Consider the following 18618-nt stretch of genomic DNA (forward strand, 5'->3'; position numbering starts at 1 on the left):
TAGGTGGAGACGCGCACCAGCTTGATTCAAATGGATGGCGACGACACAACAACTTTTGTGCCTCTAACGGGTGTGAGCAGCGCCCCAAGGGATGTCCTTCCACATTGGTTCAAGTGTTCATGTGAACCCCTGGATTCTATTCTGGTGTCAGAGGTCACTGTGACAGCACAAAATCCATCGCTATGACCCAAGTATTTCATTGCTAATTGTGGCCAAATGTCCCCTGCTTGAGTCAAGTCATGTATTGCTGTTCCTGATTTCTGACAAATATTTAGAAGTAACTGAGTCGGACTTTAAAAGGGTTTGCGGGTCGGTCGAGGTAACCACTCCTTCAGATTCAGTTGGGTTTTGATGGGAAAACGTGTCCCGAGCCAGGCTCTTCTTCACACCCCAACTCCTTTTATTGAAGCTGAATAATCCCAGAACAGAGAACACGTCCTGACACTTGGGAAATGTGTTTTGCTTCAAAACAGAAGTGTATTAAATTCTTACCATGAGGAGATGGTTCACCATCCAGTCGTAGACATGGGACCAATTGAAAGACTCTCAGCACTTTGTGACGAGAATTTTGGAATTTTAGATGTAGAATTGAATTCAAGTTTTCCAAGGATCATCATTCACCAGCTATCAATGAGTCCGGCAATGTCAAATATTTTATTGCAGCTGTCATTTTTTTTTCCTTGTTCAAACAGAAATATTGTGTCACATTTATGTCTTCAACACACAGTATTGAAGGAGCTACAAATAACCACCAGCTTCCTGTCAGTAAGACGACGAGAATGAGGCCCGACACGTCCAGTTTTAAAAAGCCAAGGCTTCATACGGGAGTTCTTAATCCACTAGACTGTCATGTGACCTTCACGACTTGGTAAACGGTCTCACAGACTTTAAAACCAGCAACACCCCACTAGTGAGTCACAACTTCTCCAAGAAAAGTGAAACAAGTCCTCAGAAATGGCAACGGGACCTGCATGATTGAGAATCCCCACCGTAGTGCAATGCAAATGGCCAACACATCCCAATCTTGATGGAAACACGCGGTTGTGATGGTGAGAATTGGGCCTGGACATCAGGGAACTCGTGAGGGTTGAGAATAATCTGGATTTTCTTTTTTTTAATGATCGGTACAAACGAAGCTATCAAAACAGAGCTTTTTAAAAGAAAAAAATCCGCTCCCTCCCAAAAACCAGTCGTTTATCGTTCATGATGGCTTTTTCCACATTGTTGTTCTTAAAGCTTTTGGTTCAGTCCACAGAACCGCAGACTCAAGTGCAGCCCGCTGCTTCAGCACATGTTCCACTCCTTTGCACTAGACTTGGTACAGTCACTGCCACGTCGGAGGCACCTGTGTAACCTTTCACCCCCACTTCTCCCCGCCAAGGTGGAGTGACTCGCATGACGGTATCGCTGGTTGTCATCATGTTTGAACTGACTGGCGGTCTGGAGTACATCGTGCCCCTCATGGCTGCAACCATGACCAGTAAATGGGTAGCAGATGCTTTTGGAAGAGAGGGAATCTACGAGGTGAGGTGTGCACGTGTGTGGCGTAAACTGTAAAATTGTTTTTCCATGCCTAAACCCTTTTCTGTATGAAGAGGGACATTTTGAGTTAAGCCCCGTGTTCTAGTTTTTTATGGATTTGTTTGCATGCTATAAGTTTGATATATTTTTGGCAGATGACCATCAGTAAGTGGAACCGTTCCTCTGGGTTCACTCCAACGAAACACATTCAATGTGAATTGGACCTGAGAGGATGTTTACTCTGTGTTGCTCAGGCCCACATCAGGTTGAACGGCTACCCCTTCCTGGAGCCCAAAGAGGAGTTTGAGCACAGCAGCCTGGCCGTGGATGTGATGCGGCCCAGGAGGTCGGACCCGTCACTGGCGGTGCTGACACAGGAGGGCATGACTGTAGGGGAGGTGGAGGTATGCACACACACACACACACACACACACTGCCACATGGGGAGGCAGAACAGAAAAACACAGTGTAGCGAGTGATAAAAACACCTGTGAAAACACATTTAGTGAGCAGAGACGCATCTGAAACGACTCACGTGTAACCTGACAACCGCTGCACCTCTGTCTGACTGATAGTTTTACATTTTCAGATTGCTGGACAGCAGCTGTTGTATATTACAACGTGCATTTGTAAAACCAGCCTAAAAATAATCGGCCCCGTTCTGTTTTCTTCCTCCCAGACGCTGGTGGAGAGCACTCATTACAGCGGCTTCCCTGTGGTCGTCTCTCAGGAGTCCCAGAGGCTCGTGGGATTTGTGCTCCGAAGAGATCTGCTTATATCGATAGGTCTGTGTGTGTAAATGTACCGCTACACGCCATTATGGGAAACCACTGGGGGGGCAAGATTACAGGGATACTCAAAGAAGGAACAGGAATAAACTGTTAAGTTTGGGGTGATTGATACCAACTGCATTTACATTGTCTTATACCGACATCAGTATAAACATGTTGCGTTCTCACAACCAGGTGAATGTTCTGTCAATGAGTGCAGTTGCTACGGCCTCAAAGCCTGGCAGCAGCGTGCGTGAGCCGTGCATGTGATGGAGGAATGCACCATTAAATGCATTTAGTATAAACTACCCCAACATGTCCACGTCAACCTCTTCATTTACCACGAACTCCTGTTAATTCCCCCCCTTCTTCAAAGAAATAATCACGAATGCCCATTTTATCTCACTAATTATTATTTGTTCCCCTTTATTCCTGTAGGCAGTTTCCAACTCTTCCAAAATGTCTCGTTTATTCCTCGTAATTCCCTTTAAGCTCCCATGTATTCCCTTTGATTCCCATGTGTTCTCATGAATTCCCGTACATTCCTCTTTATTCGGACAGGACATTTCCAACTCTTTAGCAGAAGATGCTCAGAACGTCTAGTTAATTCCTGTAAATTCAACTATAAAACCCGCTTATTCCCATTTACTACTTCCTACTCATTTGCAAAAAGGTGGAAAAGTTCTCAAATTCCTGATCTTAACTTTCCATGGAACATTTCTGGTAAGTTTCTGGAAATGTTCCAGAATCTTGGCATCCTTTTTGAATTGAAAAAGATGGTATTTTTTTGTGCTCCCTTTAATTGTCCGTTGATTTCTCTGCTCATTCCCATCCTCCATCCCAACCTTTCTCTCCAGATAATGCCCGAAAGCGTCAGGAGGGCATCGTCAGCGCATCCCAGGTGGTTTTCACCGATCATGCCCCGGCCCTGCCCGCTGACGCCCCGCCTCCCCTTCGTCTCAGGGGCATCATGGACCTGAGTCCCTTCACAGTGACGGACCACACGCCCATGGACATCACCGTTGACATTTTCAGGAAGCTGGGACTTCGGCAGTGCCTGGTCACACATAACGGGTGAGGACACTCGCCAATGAACACAATGACTGACAGGAAAAGGCGGAAGGATCAGCCGCAAAAACTGATATGAGGCGCGTGTTTATCCGGAGTGTCCAGTCGTACTTAAGAGGTTCCTGGACTCGGAGGACAGAGGAAATTTGGTTTCGCTGAGGTTTATTTTATGGCGTGAATGCATCAGCAGACAAACAAGTGCCTCCACAGGATGCAGAGATGACAAGATGGGCTAGCAAAACTAAATCCGCCTCATTTAGCCGTTTCAAAACAGGATATAACATTTCAAAGTCATTAACCAGAACTTTCCTTGCCGTCTTCAAAAACCTCTCCAGCTCCAGCTCAGCCAAACACCATGAGCTCGTCTGTCAGACCTGATGAATGTCTCTATAATAACAAAAGGACAGTTCTGGTGTGGCGAATCACATTCAGGTTGAAGATACTCCCTGTGAGAATAAAGCTCATCAGTTTTTGATTCACTTCCCCTGCTGTCTCTCATGAGCGCGCACACACACACGCACACACACAGATTTAAGTTGTTTAGATGGAGAACCGACATGTGTGAGCACACAGCTTCCAGGAATCTGGAGGTTGATTTTTGTATATTTTTATGAGTGTGTAGTAACAGTGTTTGTTGCCAGCTCAGGCTTATTCAGTCATTTTCCTCAGTCTGTTTTCCGGTACAAGGGGTCATCAAAACCAGCAGTTCCCATTGAATAATGGGAGAGAGAATCAGCTCAAATCATAGTAATTTGATCCCTCAACGCGTGAATAGCTTGTAGTTCAGTCGGGTGTTGGCTCACCGCTGCGGTGCCGCACTTCTACATGGAATTGAACGTGAAAGAGCATTTCGCATCCGTGCGGAGTTCGTGTCTGTCGCGCCAGAGGTTCATTTTGCTTACCTCCTCTCCAATAATTTTGGACTTTCTAAAACCAAATAGATCAAATTCTGATAGTAAAGGGGGGTCGTTTTATCGTCGCCGTGTGACGCTCAAGCTACGGCTGACCGGTGCGTGTAACAACCTTGAATGCAATCGTTGCAGCTCTGTAACAGCCGTAGACGGGAGGCGTTACGTTTCCAGGTTGGTCCCATTTTCTAAACGGGATATTTTTGGAAAACTTTGAGAACATTTGAACAAATTTCTCCGTAAATGTCCACTGGGACCCAAGGATGAACTGGGAAAAATTCTGGAGGTCAAAGGTCAAGGTCATTGTCACCTCACATCCATACGCTATATATTGAACACCTTGAGGGAATTCCTTTGGATTTGCCACAAATGAACTGAAAGATTTCAGAGGTCAAAGGTCAGTGTTACCTCAAAAGAACCTTACCGTAAACATCCACGGGGACGCGAGGATGACCTGAACAGGGACTGGTGGTCAGGGTCACTGTGGTCAGCTGGTGGCAGCGCACAGGTCTTGTTAAACTACGTTTTCAGAGGGCAGGGACAGTGCTGAACCACTGTTGTCCTCTGTTTTGTAGTTTGAATGCATGCGACAACGGAGCATAACTCGAGCTTTGATTTATCAGATCTACTGTTATCCTGCGCACATGGATGTTTAACCATACACTCAGATGATTACAAATCCCAAAGCAGCGCTTCAAATGCTGAGATACCCAAGTGAGAACAGATGACTCCTGAAGCCATGATTCATGTGGTTTTATGTTGGACCAGTGGGGGGTCAGGGCAAGACCGTTCAGGGATTTGACAGTGTGATTCTGTTACCCCTTTCACTCGTTCTGAATCTGTGTTTGGAGAATTTAAAGCCCATTTTGTCCTCAAAGTGTGTGATCGTGTGGTGGATGAATCAAATGTCAACAATGCAACGCAGGCAAGTAATCAAAGTTACAGTCGCACACAGTTTGAATCCATTAAGTACATCTTCATCTGCTTTAAACAGATGAGCCGCCCCTGGTGAGGCAAACTTGTTACATCAGCGGTAATTCAAACCAAATCTGCGAGGAGAACAAATAAGTATCAGCCGCTGTAAACAAAACCCACAGAAGTTCCCTGGAGTCGGATCCTACGTGTCTACTCACTGGGCATCATTTGTTTTTGGAGTATAAAAATATTCCTCCCCTGCTGGTTTTGCTGCTGCTTTTCTTTTTGTCAGTTCAAATGTTCATTTTGGAAAACAGACTCGTCCACGAGAGCAGAATTAGGACAAAAGTTAATAAGAACCAAAACCACAGAATCCCTCGACATTTTCACCAGACTGCGATCCTGCACTTCTTTCTGGTAGCCAGCAGGGGGCGCATCATGTATGACTGTTCTCACTGGATTTATGACCTCAGTAAATGTGATCCTGAAGCAGCTTTATGTCTTAGTCGCTAGTTTCAAGCCTTCTCCAATGCAGTAGGATGTAGATTTTGTAAATTGTGGTCCTCCTTTGACTCCCGTAGTAGATACAGCTGGTTAGGGCGTGGCTAACTCACGATTGATAGGTCACCATCCACCCCTCGCTCTTCTCTAACGCCACCCTCTGGGCCAAATTGGCAAAGACAGATAATGAACTCAAGGCTGTAAAACCAAAAGGTGATGCCACAATTGTGCTCCCCCACTTTTGCTGTTAATGTGCAACGTTTCAAAATCCCATATAAACCAGTTAGGGTGGACTGTGAAGTACATGCTTTTGGTTCGTCAGTGTGTAGTTGCTAGTAAATGTACCAAAGTAAATTTTGTCAGTTAATTTCTCATGGGGACGTTTTTTTCGTCAAAGACCATACATCAAAGACATCAAAGCCATGGAGTTGGTCAGCTTAAAAAAAGGTTAATATAAGTTACATTTGGTGAAAGTATTCTGATGGCAAGTTAGTAGCGTGACAAATATTAGCTTAGCTACTGAGCTGCTACTTAGCTGCTGATAGCTACTTGCTCATTCCATTGCGCGTTCCCCACCATTTTAGACCGAAGAACTCATTAAGCAAAAGTGCAAACATGCAGGAAATCGTCGAGGAACTGAATGACTACATTTTTCTTCTTTGTCGTTTTGTCAGTTGTTCCGTAGCGTCATTCTCTCAGATTTCCAAAAACGTATTCAATCTAAAATGGCTCAGGCTTTTACTCGTTTTGTTCCTGGTTCTAATTTTCCAGAATAAGGTTCTCAAAGCCAGCTCCGACAAAAACCCCTGGGGGCAAAATCATTGCACGTGAGTCAAATCTTTTTCGGCGACTCATCCAGGATCCGACTAGAAAAGGCATAGAAAAAAATGAGAACCCTTTCCAGATTACTGCTTTCCCAGACAGTCACATCCCTAAAGTAGTGGGAGACCGTGGACTTTTCTGGATGGTTCATGTTGTCTTTGAGGGTCACCGCGATACCGAAAAGTCAGTCCTACTTTTATCAAAGATCAGAAGCCTTGATTGTCATCGGGTAGCATACAACGAAACTGGAGTGCAGCTCCCTTTGGTGCGGTTTCATCCAGCTGATGCTCTTCAACCGCCTTCTTTGTCAGGAAATACAAATGCTTGAGTCACCCTTTTTATTGCTGAATCTTTTGGAATCGGTCGTCTGCCTCATCGACGTTTCCCCGTATTTCTCCGACCGTACAGACGTATTCTTACACACTTCGTGTCTGCGCAGCTCTTTTCTAAGTATCAGTTCCCGTTTCTCCACATTCCTGCCCTCCTCTTTAGCTCTTGATCAGGACTGCTCTGAATGCTCTCGATTGTCTTTAGCATAAACAGGCGCCGGTGAGATCACAACCTTTCATGTTTCCACTCCATTTACTCATTTTGCCCTGATCTCTCCCACCGCGAGCCCGTTTCCCCCCAGAGACGATCATAAAAATATTAAACAAACTACGGCGGGTCGAGCCAGAAGTGTCGAGATAGGAGGCCAAAGCTCTGCTCGGCCTCGCTGTACTCTGTCACTTCTTTTCCATGACGAAGCAAACAAAGAATGATGTGAAGTAATCCGTTTCTCTGCTTTCTCCCCGTGTCATCAGGAGGCTGCTGGGAATCATCACCAAGAAGGACATACTCAAGCACATGGCCCACATCGCCAACAGAGACCCCGACTCCATTCTCTTCAACTGACACCGTCATCGTCCTCACTTCTGCCTCTCAGACTCCAAACCAGCAGCAGCAGCTCTGTTTGACTGGAGAACTGGGTTCTTTTTTCTTTCCTTTTTTTTTTCCCTGCGTCGAATGGAGGCGTTTTTTTTGGCAGCCTACAGCCGAGCTTTCAGAAACAATGACTCACCCTTATTGATACTGCTGGCCCCAATTTCACGTTCAACCCAGAAAGGATGTAGGACACATGAGAAATAAGTCGATGCAGTATCTCACATCTGCTCCTTTTCTACTCTTTTAAAAAGGAAGTGTCAGCGGAGAAACTGGAAGGAGCAAAGATCAACCCCTGAATTGTTCTCTTTTATTTGTCGGCGTTCTGTCTTACCACACTGGAGAGAAAAACATGGAGTCGGGAACTCCTAATCCACTGTTATAGGTACTGACAAGGAGAGAACAGCGGGATGAAAAATGAAGACATCAGGAAAGATAGAGAGAGTTTATGTAGCTCCATGTTTGCCCTCTGGCTGTAGGAGCCAACACAAGCCCAGACAGAGCCCTCGGAGCCGGGCTGATGGATGCTCGGCAGCCCCCTCCCTCTTTGAGAGCTCCTGTAGCCCCGGGATAGAGGATACGGGAGTGTGATAAGAGGATCTTACACTCCATAAAGAGTCCGTGACAGCTTATGAACTGAGATGTTTTTTGTCATGCGCGTGAGACAGGAACCGGCCTGGGAACTCTGATGTCGTCTTGCTAACTGGCAGAAATCCCCTGGAGGAGTGGGCGGGACCTTCCTGGGCTGCTGGGGAGCCGCTAAAGACAGAATTGTGACACATAATTTATGTAAATGTTAAATGATTTGTCCCACTAAATTATTTCACTGACTTCAATGGATGTTTGTGTCCATTTGTTTTGGATCCACAGGTTTGGATTGACCGTCGTCATGTTTTCCTTTCCTACGATGACCTGAAATCCCACACGTCTCCTATCAAATCTTTGATTGAATCAGCAACGGGTTTTTGTTTTGATACAATTTTGGTTTCAAATGTACTTGTTTTTAAGCTAGAAAATAGACTCCCAAGTGTCTGATTCCAGTACGGTGATGTCGAGGTGTTCGCACATCCACTGGGACGCCAGGATTGAAGTGTAGCTTACGTCTCATCTATAGCAGAACATCCACTTGGACTTACAGATGACAAACAGGTTTTGATGGTGAAAGGTGGAGGTCACCTGACATGATGACTAGATCTCACTAACGGTTGGAGGGCATTTCTCTAATATTGGACTAAACGTCCACTGGGACTGGAGGATGCGCTGAGAAGATTTTGGTGGTCAGAGGTCAAGGTCATGTCACACTGGTGATATCTCACTTACGCTCGGAGGGCATTTCTTAACTATGTTGCACAGACAACATCCCCTGGGACTGGAGGATGAGTGGAAAAGGTCAGGAGTCACTGGGACTGTCGGCTCCCGTCACTGGAAAATCTCAAACAGACAGAGTTTCTTAAAATTTGGCACAAATCTCCTCTGGGATTCCAGGAAGACTTAAAAGATTCTGATGGAACGGTTGAGGTCACCCTGACAGGCATTAAACTGCAGTTAAATACTTCTATTTTTGTAGTTTATCGTGGTTGAATAATGGAACAAAAGGATCTGAGCGAACTCGATTTTCATTTTAGCTCCAATTTCAGATTAAGATTTTGGCGTCGACTGTGTGGCGTTTCAATGAGCAAGGCCAGCGATAACGGCCTCCTCCCATCGTTCAGTCAGACACCCGGATCAGATCTTGTGCTGCGCGCGGCTGCCAGCAGGGAGCTCCTTACCTCACTGAAAACTTGTGGCTGCTGCCTCTTGATCCGTGACCGCCTGCTATATTTCAAACTGATCCGGCCTTTCATGCCATGAAAAAGTGCGAGCGGCTAACGCTAACGTCAGTAGAAAGAAACAACAACCGCGTCCTCTTCATCATACACACTTTAAAGCCAAGCTGCTTGTTGCGGTGGCAGGAAATGAATTCAGTTGGGTTTTTTTTTTTTTTCGAGGAATGACATCCACTTTCATCAGCAGGCCAAGAAGCCCATTGAGAGACAGAGGAAGAAGACATTTATTTCGATGAGAAACATCATTGTTATTATTACTTGAAATGTTCTGGGAGTTGTTGATACATTTGCCTGATGGATGCAGGGTAGATTTTTGAATCGATGTAAATCCATCAAGTGAAACAACGCGTCCCGTCTGATGTTTAGAACCTTTATCCTGTCAGCTCTGTTTCTTTAGGTTCCACAGAAAATGTTTTCAAAATGTCAGATTAGGGAGGAAGATGAAGTCAAAGTCTTAAATAATGGGATGTTAAATCAGTTTCAGCTTTAAAAGCTTCGAGAACCGGCGACGTTCTCCCATTGGCAGTTCCAAGTTTTACAATATTTCAGATGTTTCATCGCCGTCCAGCCCCCCCCCCCCCCCCCCCCCCGCTCCTCTTTCATGAACAGACTAATATTATTCTGGACTATTTTAGCACTTCAAAAGTTCAGCGGGTCAAAGTGCCGGTATATTTTGTGCTACCTTGGAGACCATTAAATTTTCTTTCCCCCTCAACCTGTGACTCAAACTTCTCCGCTGCGTTTCATTTATCCACTGACTTGATTTTTCTTCTTTATTAAAAGCCGGAGGGCCAGGAGAAGAACTTGCGGCTGATGTGACCTTTTGTTGCCTTCACCGGGCCTTTTGGGAGAAGCTTGATTAGTTTGCACGCCGTTCAGCAAAAGTTGAGTCGTTGTGTTGGTGAGTTGGAGGTTGAAAGTAGTTTTTAATGGTGGAGAAGTCGGTTCTCAACAGCAGCTTTCACCTTTTCAAAACTCTTCTCACCTACCGTTAGCACTCGCTAGCGTTCTCCTTTCAGCTGCGTTTATACGAAACCCGCTCCTCGAATTTGAACCTGGTTCGTCGGATGTTTCAAGGAACCGTTTGAAAAACATGAAGTCAAGTGACGATTTGCTGGTTGTACGTCAGAGGCTAACAAAATGACGTCGAAGCGAAGCGAAGCCGGTTGGTAGGAAGAACGAAGAAAAAGTTGCTAGAACGAAACGACCCTTGTTCTTCTTTCAGAGGAGAAACGCTCCGGTTCTGGTAAGTACAGCTACAACGAGCTACCCTTGTTTTGAACATGTAAACCACGCCCCATCTGCTTCAAAGGACCCTGATTGGTCAAAAAACAAACATGGTTCAAACATAAACACATAAATAAATAATGCATTTAAAACTAAAAATCTGTCAGTATGATCTTTATGAAGAATCTTCTTTAAAAATGGCTTCGGAAAGCCCTCATGTCACATGACCGTATTTCCATATTTGTGCTTTTAGACTCTTTTACTTCTGTAAAAGGTAGAAACATGAATGAGTTGGTCTCCTTTCTTCTTTTTCTTTTTTTCTTTTTGCTCCATTACGACAAATAGTTTGATCATTTTTCACGACGTCCAAAGGAAAGATCACATCAGGATTGATCGGTACGTCGCAGCATGAAAAAGTCTCGATTAACAAGACGTGCAACATTATCAAGCTAGAGGCGTTTTGCCTAAACTGGTGTGTGCGCGGCGCGCCAGCAGGCTGTCACGTCTTCATCAATACATCCCTCCAGCTCACATGTGCTGCAAGACCAAGCGGCTCTGCATAAATGAGTTTAGCCTTCATGGTGATTTACTATCTGAGGTTACTACCAGACAAATAATCCTTTCAGTTGTGTTGATTTGTTTCAGACAATTGGCTGGATGGTCACTGACAGTTGGATTCAGTTTGCTCTGAGCTCCAGTGACTCAGTGGCCACATGTCGTTAATTACACAGCAGAAAACCCCTCTATTTACCATTACCAGAGCTTGTCAGCAGCATTAATCACTCCAGCTACATCGTTAGTCATTCATTAATGGAGTGCTTTAAGATGTTTAAATTTGCCACCCCCAAAAAGGTAGATTAAAAACAAAAACAAAAAACCAGTTGCATTAGCAAGGTATAAGAGGGTATCATCAGTAAATGGACGGTGTCTACTGGGAACGGACACCCTTGACCAGGATGGTTGTTCTTGTTTTTGTGGCGTTAGTTGGCTCCGAAATCCTGTTCTCTTGAATCCAGTATCTCTGGAGTGACTTTCTCAGGATTTGGCACACACGTCCGCTCGGATTGAAGAGCGAACTGATTAGAATTAGACGTAGGAATCGCAGAGCAGCTGGCAAATACGACCTTAAAAGGCAAGAATGGCGTGGATGTTCGCAGCAGTAAACGCATACAGTAAGCATGTGAAAGGGTGCTGTTTTAATAAAAGCTAGCATAAAATGGGTCACCATGTCCTATTGATATTTGGTCCCATTCTCAATTTCAATTTGGTGGTCAAAGGTCACATGTCACTGTCACGTGACATGTAAATGATATTTGAGGGAGTGTCTTGCAATTTAGCACAAATGTCCCCCGGGACGTGAAGTGAAGTATAACAATATTGATGGCCCAAGGCTGAGGTCACTGTCGCGTGACGTTCTTAAGATTTGCCACAAACATCCACCGGGACTGAGGGATGAACTGGAAACACTTGGGTGGTCAAAGGTCAAACGTCAGCGTCACGGGCCATAAATGCTTTGTCTCAAAACGCCTTGATGGAATTTATTCAAATGTGGGACAAACCTCCACTGGGACTCCAGAATGAAAAAAAAAAAAGATCTTGGTAGTTAAAGTCAAGGTCATTGCCAAAAAAGATTTTGGGGGGTCAAAGGTCACCGTCACAGGACATTTACAGGATATTTGAGGAAAAAATTTGAAAGGAATTTTCTTGAAACTTGACACAAATGTCCACTGGGACTTGAGGATGAAGGTCACCTAACATGTGGGGACACCTCTGGGACGCCGGGAGGGAATTCCTAAGATTTGCCACAAACATTCACGGGGACTGAAGGATAGTGGTGGTTGGTGATTGGCGGTCAGAGGTCACTGTGGCGAACAAAAGCAAACAACGCTAACGTGGCATCTCTAGTTTACACTTCATCTCAATCTGGGTTGTCAGAAAGTATTGACGTCTGTTTCAGTTCTTATTTCCAGGAACACGTTAAATGTAATCACGGAGTCCCAAGGCCTTTTTTTTTTCCAGTGCTCTGTTGTGTCAGCGAGGGTCCCCCGGGGGCTGAGGGGCCCACATCAGAACCCCCACGTGTTGGGGTCCACCGTTCTAGACAGTGAGTGTTTGATCGCAGGTGTCTCACACTCAGTCTTGAATCACCGTCTCCGACGTCAAGTCACGACTTGTTTGTGGCCACATAATCTCTGTGAGAAGGAATCCAGACCTGCACATGGATTCAGTTTTAGCGCTGTGGCGGCTGTGTGTCAGAGAAGTGACATTCCCGTGTGGACGGACTTAGTGTGTGTGTGTGTGTGTGTGTGTGTGTGTGTGGGGAATGTGAGCACATTGTAGCTGACTTGTAATGACTCAGTGTATTCTTGAGCTCAGTTCCTGTGGCTGGGACTTCACATGGGGCTCGAGTTACCGACCTGCTCGTGGCGTCTGCTTTTCTCACACCTCAAACCTCCCGCACGCTTCCACACATTGTCCTCATCCCTCGGTCTCTCCGCTTTACCTCGCTTCTTGCATCGGGAACTTGTTCCCGTGTCCTCTTAGACGTGTTGCCTTGACTGCATTTGCTTCTCTGTCCTACCGGTTGTCCAGTTCCCAGGCCCGCTATTGTCTCGCTGCACCATTACCGAGCACCACAAACATTTTCGATGCGGTAATAGGCCAATTCAAGGTGTCACCCTACACCCACCCAAGTGTCAGATCTCTTCTCCTGGCTTACCTTTCTGTGTGAGGGTAAGCGAAGAGAGACGACAAGGGAAGATGACGTGCGTGTGCGTGTTCCCGAGGGCTGGACGCAGCTGGCAAATACTTAGGAGCGAGCGGCTGTGTTTGTGTTTGAAAGAATGTAACGCAATCCTCGCCACGCCGTTGCCCTCTTGGCCTCACCTGAGGTTAGAAAGGTGGAGGTTCCCACAGCTTGAGCTCGCTGTCTCCGCCGCTGCTTGTGTATCCTGCTAATCACAAATGACCTTTCACCACTGTGAGAAAAATAATGCTGTTTCATTCAGTGTAAGGCTCCTTCTTCTTCTCCTTCTTCTTTTTCTTCTTCTTCTCCTTCTTCTTCTTCTTCTTCTTTGCCAGTTCTGGATTGATTAAAGGTGACACGTCTTTGAAAATATTCATTACAGATTCGCTGAATTCTCTTTGTAGTCTCGCTGATTCGGAAGCCAGCTTACTTTTATTAAAATGTAGGTATTTATGCAAATGGCCTGGTTGACTTCCCATCATGCATCTGGCACACTGATTGAGGGAGCCAGTTATACCTCGCAGCCACAAGTCCATTACATTTAGGGAACAGGTCAGATCTTATGGCCGCAAAATCCATGTTATTTTTCTCTCTGTTGCTACTTTTCAATTTTGATTAAAGTCACAGCCAAGAGAACAAATAGACATAAAGGTGTAGTTCCAGAAAATGTTTAGCATCGCTGCTCAACCAACAGGCTACAAGATGGAGCCTGTGCAACCGCTACATTGATACAGAGAGAATAGAAGAGAAGAAGAGAATAGCTTAGCCCCGGGTAAGAGACCCGTTCTGTCCTTCATCAGCTAGAACACAAGGAGTAGTTTCCTCAAGCAAAAGCCTGCTAGCTTACATGTAGCCTGTTGGCTTGCTACAGCCGGCGCGCATCTACCACAACTGCCAAAACAAACAATAAAAAAGTCGTGATCTAACTGTCGTACATTACACAAAGGTGAAAGAGGATAATTATCATCTGCTAACGTCGCTACAGCGGCGAGGGCAAAGCTAGAAGCCCGGTGCATTCTGGTTCTTGTAGGTTTTGGAGGGAGCAGGAAGACCACAACCATGTTTGATCCGGACTGAACTGATTACCTCTTGTGGCCTCAGCTAGGAATGAATCACATGAGCTAGCGTGAAATTGAAGCGTCATTGTTGGTAGGGACTCCCATGGGGTGACATCAGCTACATTTTTTAAGAGCCGAGTCCAGATTCGTGGGGGCCCCCATAACAGAGCTGGGCCAAAACACACAAATACACCGAGCGCCACCGGTTCTGTGGTGGTTTCGGTTGAACCTCGTCAGGCGGTGTCGGAAACACGGATGACGGCAATCCCTGAGCTCATCAGAGTGAACGCTGCGTACGCGCTGCCTGGCTGGTTTTCCTCCACCGTGTTGTTTTACAGCCGAACAGCGTGTCAGAACCGTTCCATGGGCGCGCGCTGGACGTCGTTAAGCATGATGGAGCCTATTTATGTCCCCCAGCTGCAGTATAATCTTACTGCTGCATAAAACCAGCACTTTCTGTGACGGTCCTGAACAGCAGCCAGACTTTTCCAACACTGAACAGCGATCCGGAGCCCCGCGTAGATGCTGAAGCTGCCGAAGGGTCTGGTAGCTGATCGTGCTGCCGACTACAGGGATGACGAAGGATTTTTATAGTGGAAGGTGGAGGAACTCCTCCTGCTGTCTGACTGGGAAAAAGACACCTCACCTTTTTATGGCATTTTATTTCCTGGTGAAGATTCCACCTCAAAATGAATTTTCTTTTTCACAAATCCTGGAATATCACATGACCTGAGGCCTCAGAATGATCCAGAATTTTTCAGGATGTGAAAAAAATACCATGAATGTTGGACTAAATTATCAGTGTAAAATATAGGAAACAAGAAAATGCTCCAGTCTCTAATGTATAGCACTGTCTCATGACATGGGAGATACTGAAAAAAAAGAAAATGTGAAACCTGCAGTGTGTGAGAAACAATTTATTTTCACAGAAAAGTATTCATATGAAATAGAATTAGTAATAAACAGCAATGTGTCCTGTAGTAGCAGTCGATCTCTGATCGCCGGTGCTGATTTGGAGTCCCTGGGTCACCTGACATGCAAGCTAAACAAGAAAAAAGTGCATTTTATGACAAAGAACGCAAAATATTCATTTGAAAATGACACTGATAATTTTAGTGAAAAACATTGAAGTCTGTCTCTGAACTCTCACTTGAGTCCAAACTGCTTCGCTGGTTCAGTCACCTGACAGCTGGACACACAAAGTGACGTCAGAGTCATAACAATCTATTTCATTAAAAAAAAAAAAAAAGTTCTGATGAGCCAATCGCGTTTCATTCCTAACCCGCATGCGTCATCGTCCAGGCCCAACCGCGTGCGGAAGTGCGGGGGTGGCACACCACCGAGCTTCGCACCGGTGCCGGGCCGCGTCAGACAGGTTGCGCCACACCTGGAGGCCGCACGTTCCGTTATTGCCGTTTCGCTTCCGGCTCGCACGAGCGTGCGACTTGAGCTCAGCCGCGGTCGGAGTCGCGCGTGATGTCAAACACGTGCGCTGAACAGGCGCTCGCTTCCGGCTGTGCGGAGCTGAAGTCACCGAGCGACCCGCACGTCCACGCAGGTCTCGGGAGCAGAGACGCGCGTCCCTTCAGGTCAGCTGTCACTGCTGCAGTACCTCAGCTGTACTGTGTTGTCTTAGCATGATACCTGCTACCATGAGCTGGGCAGTATGATGCAGGAATACACGCGACAAGGACTAGAGACTAGAGACTAGAGACCTGAGGTCAAGGGCTAGAGACCAAAGACCAGAGGTCAAAGATGAGAGATTTGTAATTGAGTTCTGCTTATCACACAAATAATAAATTACAAGCTAAATAAAAAAAAAAACCCAACATCATGCTAAGTAAATAACATGCTAACTGAATTATCACCATGCTAACTGAATGACCATGGTAAGTGCATAAACAACATGCGAAGTGACTTATCATGCTAAATGAGTAAAAAATATGCTAAGTTAATAAACAGCTAAGTGAATTAACAACATGCTAAGTGCAATAACATCATGCTAAATGAATTAACCACATGCTAAGTGACAACATCATGCTAAGTGAAATAACATCATGCTAAGTGAGTTAACATCATGCTAAGTGAGTTAACATCATGCTAAGTGAGTTAACATCATGCTACGTGAGTTAACATCATGCTAAGTGAAATAACATCATGCTAAGTGAGTTAACATCATGCTAAGTGAGTTAACATCATGCTAAGTTAGTTAACATCATGCTAAGTGAAATAACATCATGCTAAGTGAGTTAACATCATGCTAACTGTATGTGTATCAAGCACAAATAAGTAACAGGCCCAGGATCCGTGTCAGAAAAAATAACCTCACTGATGGTTCTGTTCCACCTGTTGGGATGAGATGATGAGGAATGACATGCATTTTCTAATGTCCCATCTTTCATGGGGTGGGGTTGAGGTACGTGTGTGTGTGTTTGTGGGTGGGTGGAATAGGGGGTTTTAAGTGGGTTATGTTTCTGAGGCGTACCTTTTCAAGTGTGTGTGAAAAAGCGGTGGCTGGAAGCCACACGGCTTTCCATTTTCCCACTCTCCGAGGACCGTTGCAGATCAGCTTCCTGTAACCAACCCTTTGTGTGCCAAAGTGGTTCTTAAAGACCTTATCAAACGCTTTATAATGTTTGTTGCTTTATTGCAGGAATAACCGCATTGTTTAGGTGCCCTGCAAGGTATTCTGATAGCACCGCTCCCACTGGTTCTGAAATTCCCACTTCCAATAGCCGGTAGTCAGGGCAGCAGGGTTGAAACAGGAGTATTGTTCTCCCAAAAAGTGTGTGTGTGTGTGTGTGTGTGTGTGTGTGTGTGTGTGTGTGTGTCAGGTTGAGCTCTTGTCTGGCCCCACTTAGTCTCTTCAGGATGTTTTGGGTTTTGAGTGTGTGTGTGTGTGTGTGTGTGTGTGTGTGTGTGTGTGTGTGTGTGCGTGCGCATGCACGAGGGTGTGTGTGTGTGTGTGTGTGTGTGTGTATGCACGCACGAGGGTGTGTGTGTCTACTTTCCAGCTTTATAAAACTCATTTCCTGGCTGGCTCTTAGGAAAACAGAGAGCATATTGGGTAATAATACAGCAGACGTGAGGAGAACGGCAGCACTGTTGATATGACGGGTGTGTGGCAGCGCCATGATGTGTGTGTGTGTGTGTGTGTGTGTGTGTGTGTGTGTGTGTGTGTGTGTGAGAGTGAAGGAGGCAGGGAGATAGAGGGAAAGCGGGCGCAGTATGAGGAGAATGCTGATAGGGAGATAGCGGCTGTATGAAGGTGACGGGTGGTGTTTGTGTGTCAGGATGGGTGGTGCTGTATCGGAGGGGGCAGGTTAAAAAAACACTAAGTCTTTTGTTAACACATAAAAAAACAGCGGGTCAGCGGAGAGTGGACAGTGTTAAATATTAACAACCTGTCACATTCATCAAAAAGCCAAGCTGGGTCAGGTAACAGAAAACACAACTCTGATTCTGAATTTGTGGATTAGAAATGCACCAAATTATTATTTTTTGTATATTCTGTCATTGAATTTTGTGAAATTCCTCAGAGAGAATCTGTTTTTTAGGATTAAATATTTGTCAAAGTAGGAAGTTACAGCTGTTACTTGCAGTCATTTTAAAACCGGGGCTGTGAAATGAGGACGATACCCAACTGCGTGTGTGATTTTTCACACTTTTCCTGTCTGTTCCAAGTGTATCAGAAGTGATTTTATCCAGGCGTTTAAAACGTTTAATTTGTAGGTCCAGGATTTAGGATCTTTGTTCCTGTTGTGAATATTCAAAAACAAGCCTGTCTGAACAGAGAGAGACGTAGACGGATAGATGGGTTCTGTCCCCCTTTTGTGACACCTTTTTTGCCCCCTCTGGTTGCGCTTAGGCACAAAAACACTTGGGTTGGAAGAAGATCTGGTTCTGGTTCTAGCAAGCCCGGTTTGGATGGGGTCCACTTCGCACCAGCAGCCATGTGCGATCCAAATGTTCCATTAAGAAAAGCCACAAAACTGTTTCACTCCAACCATCAAACCTGTCAGTTGATCCAGCGCTCCCTCCACCTCCACGTACGGATGCCTCATTCCTTTCATCGACATCATGTGACTTCTTGCTAGCGTGTGGCCGTAACGACTACGAGGCTAATATTTTATTGTGATAACGAATCCCTTCATATGATATTATTGAAAACAGATAATTGTGTTTGAGAGGCACGATGACGTTTAATGTCCATGACAACCTCTGTTGTCTCGCTTCGCAATCGCTCTTTGTTGAGATGCATTAAAAAGCTCTCTCGTGCGTGGGTATGTACCGACGTCATTATCCATGCATCCATCCCTCCATCTTCTCCCTCTC

General features: G+C 45.4%; 1 protein-coding gene and 1 long non-coding RNA gene across 10 annotated transcripts in view; both read left to right on the forward strand.

Moving 5' to 3' along the window:
- The window catches only part of clcn5b (Cl-/H+ antiporter 5b), a 30049-nt gene extending 20227 nt beyond the window's left edge, over positions 1-9822 (forward strand). For all 6 annotated transcript variants that reach the window (XM_086196987.1, XM_086196989.1, XM_086196988.1 and 3 more), the window contains 5 exons: positions 1382-1524; positions 1776-1925; positions 2201-2306; positions 3149-3365; positions 7309-9822. In XM_086196987.1, coding sequence (XP_086053113.1) covers positions 1382-1524; positions 1776-1925; positions 2201-2306; positions 3149-3365; positions 7309-7399 — 707 coding nt within the window. In that variant the 3' untranslated portion in view covers positions 7400-9822. The remainder of the gene's footprint in view (positions 1-1381; positions 1525-1775; positions 1926-2200; positions 2307-3148; positions 3366-7308) is intronic.
- Positions 9823-15609: 5787 nt separating this feature from the next.
- LOC147238811 (uncharacterized) overlaps positions 15610-18618 on the forward strand; it is a 51710-nt gene continuing 48701 nt past the window's right edge. For all 4 annotated transcript variants that reach the window (XR_015111828.1, XR_015111829.1, XR_015111827.1 and 1 more), the window contains exon 1: positions 15610-15872. This is a non-coding gene — a long non-coding RNA (uncharacterized LOC147238811). The remainder of the gene's footprint in view (positions 15873-18618) is intronic.

This window comes from Aulostomus chinensis, chromosome 24 (genome assembly GCF_037954235.1).
Source record: "Aulostomus chinensis isolate RoL2024-O1b breed Wild chromosome 24, RoL_Achi_v1.0, whole genome shotgun sequence".
Taxonomy (NCBI): domain Eukaryota; kingdom Metazoa; phylum Chordata; class Actinopteri; order Syngnathiformes; family Aulostomidae; genus Aulostomus; species Aulostomus chinensis.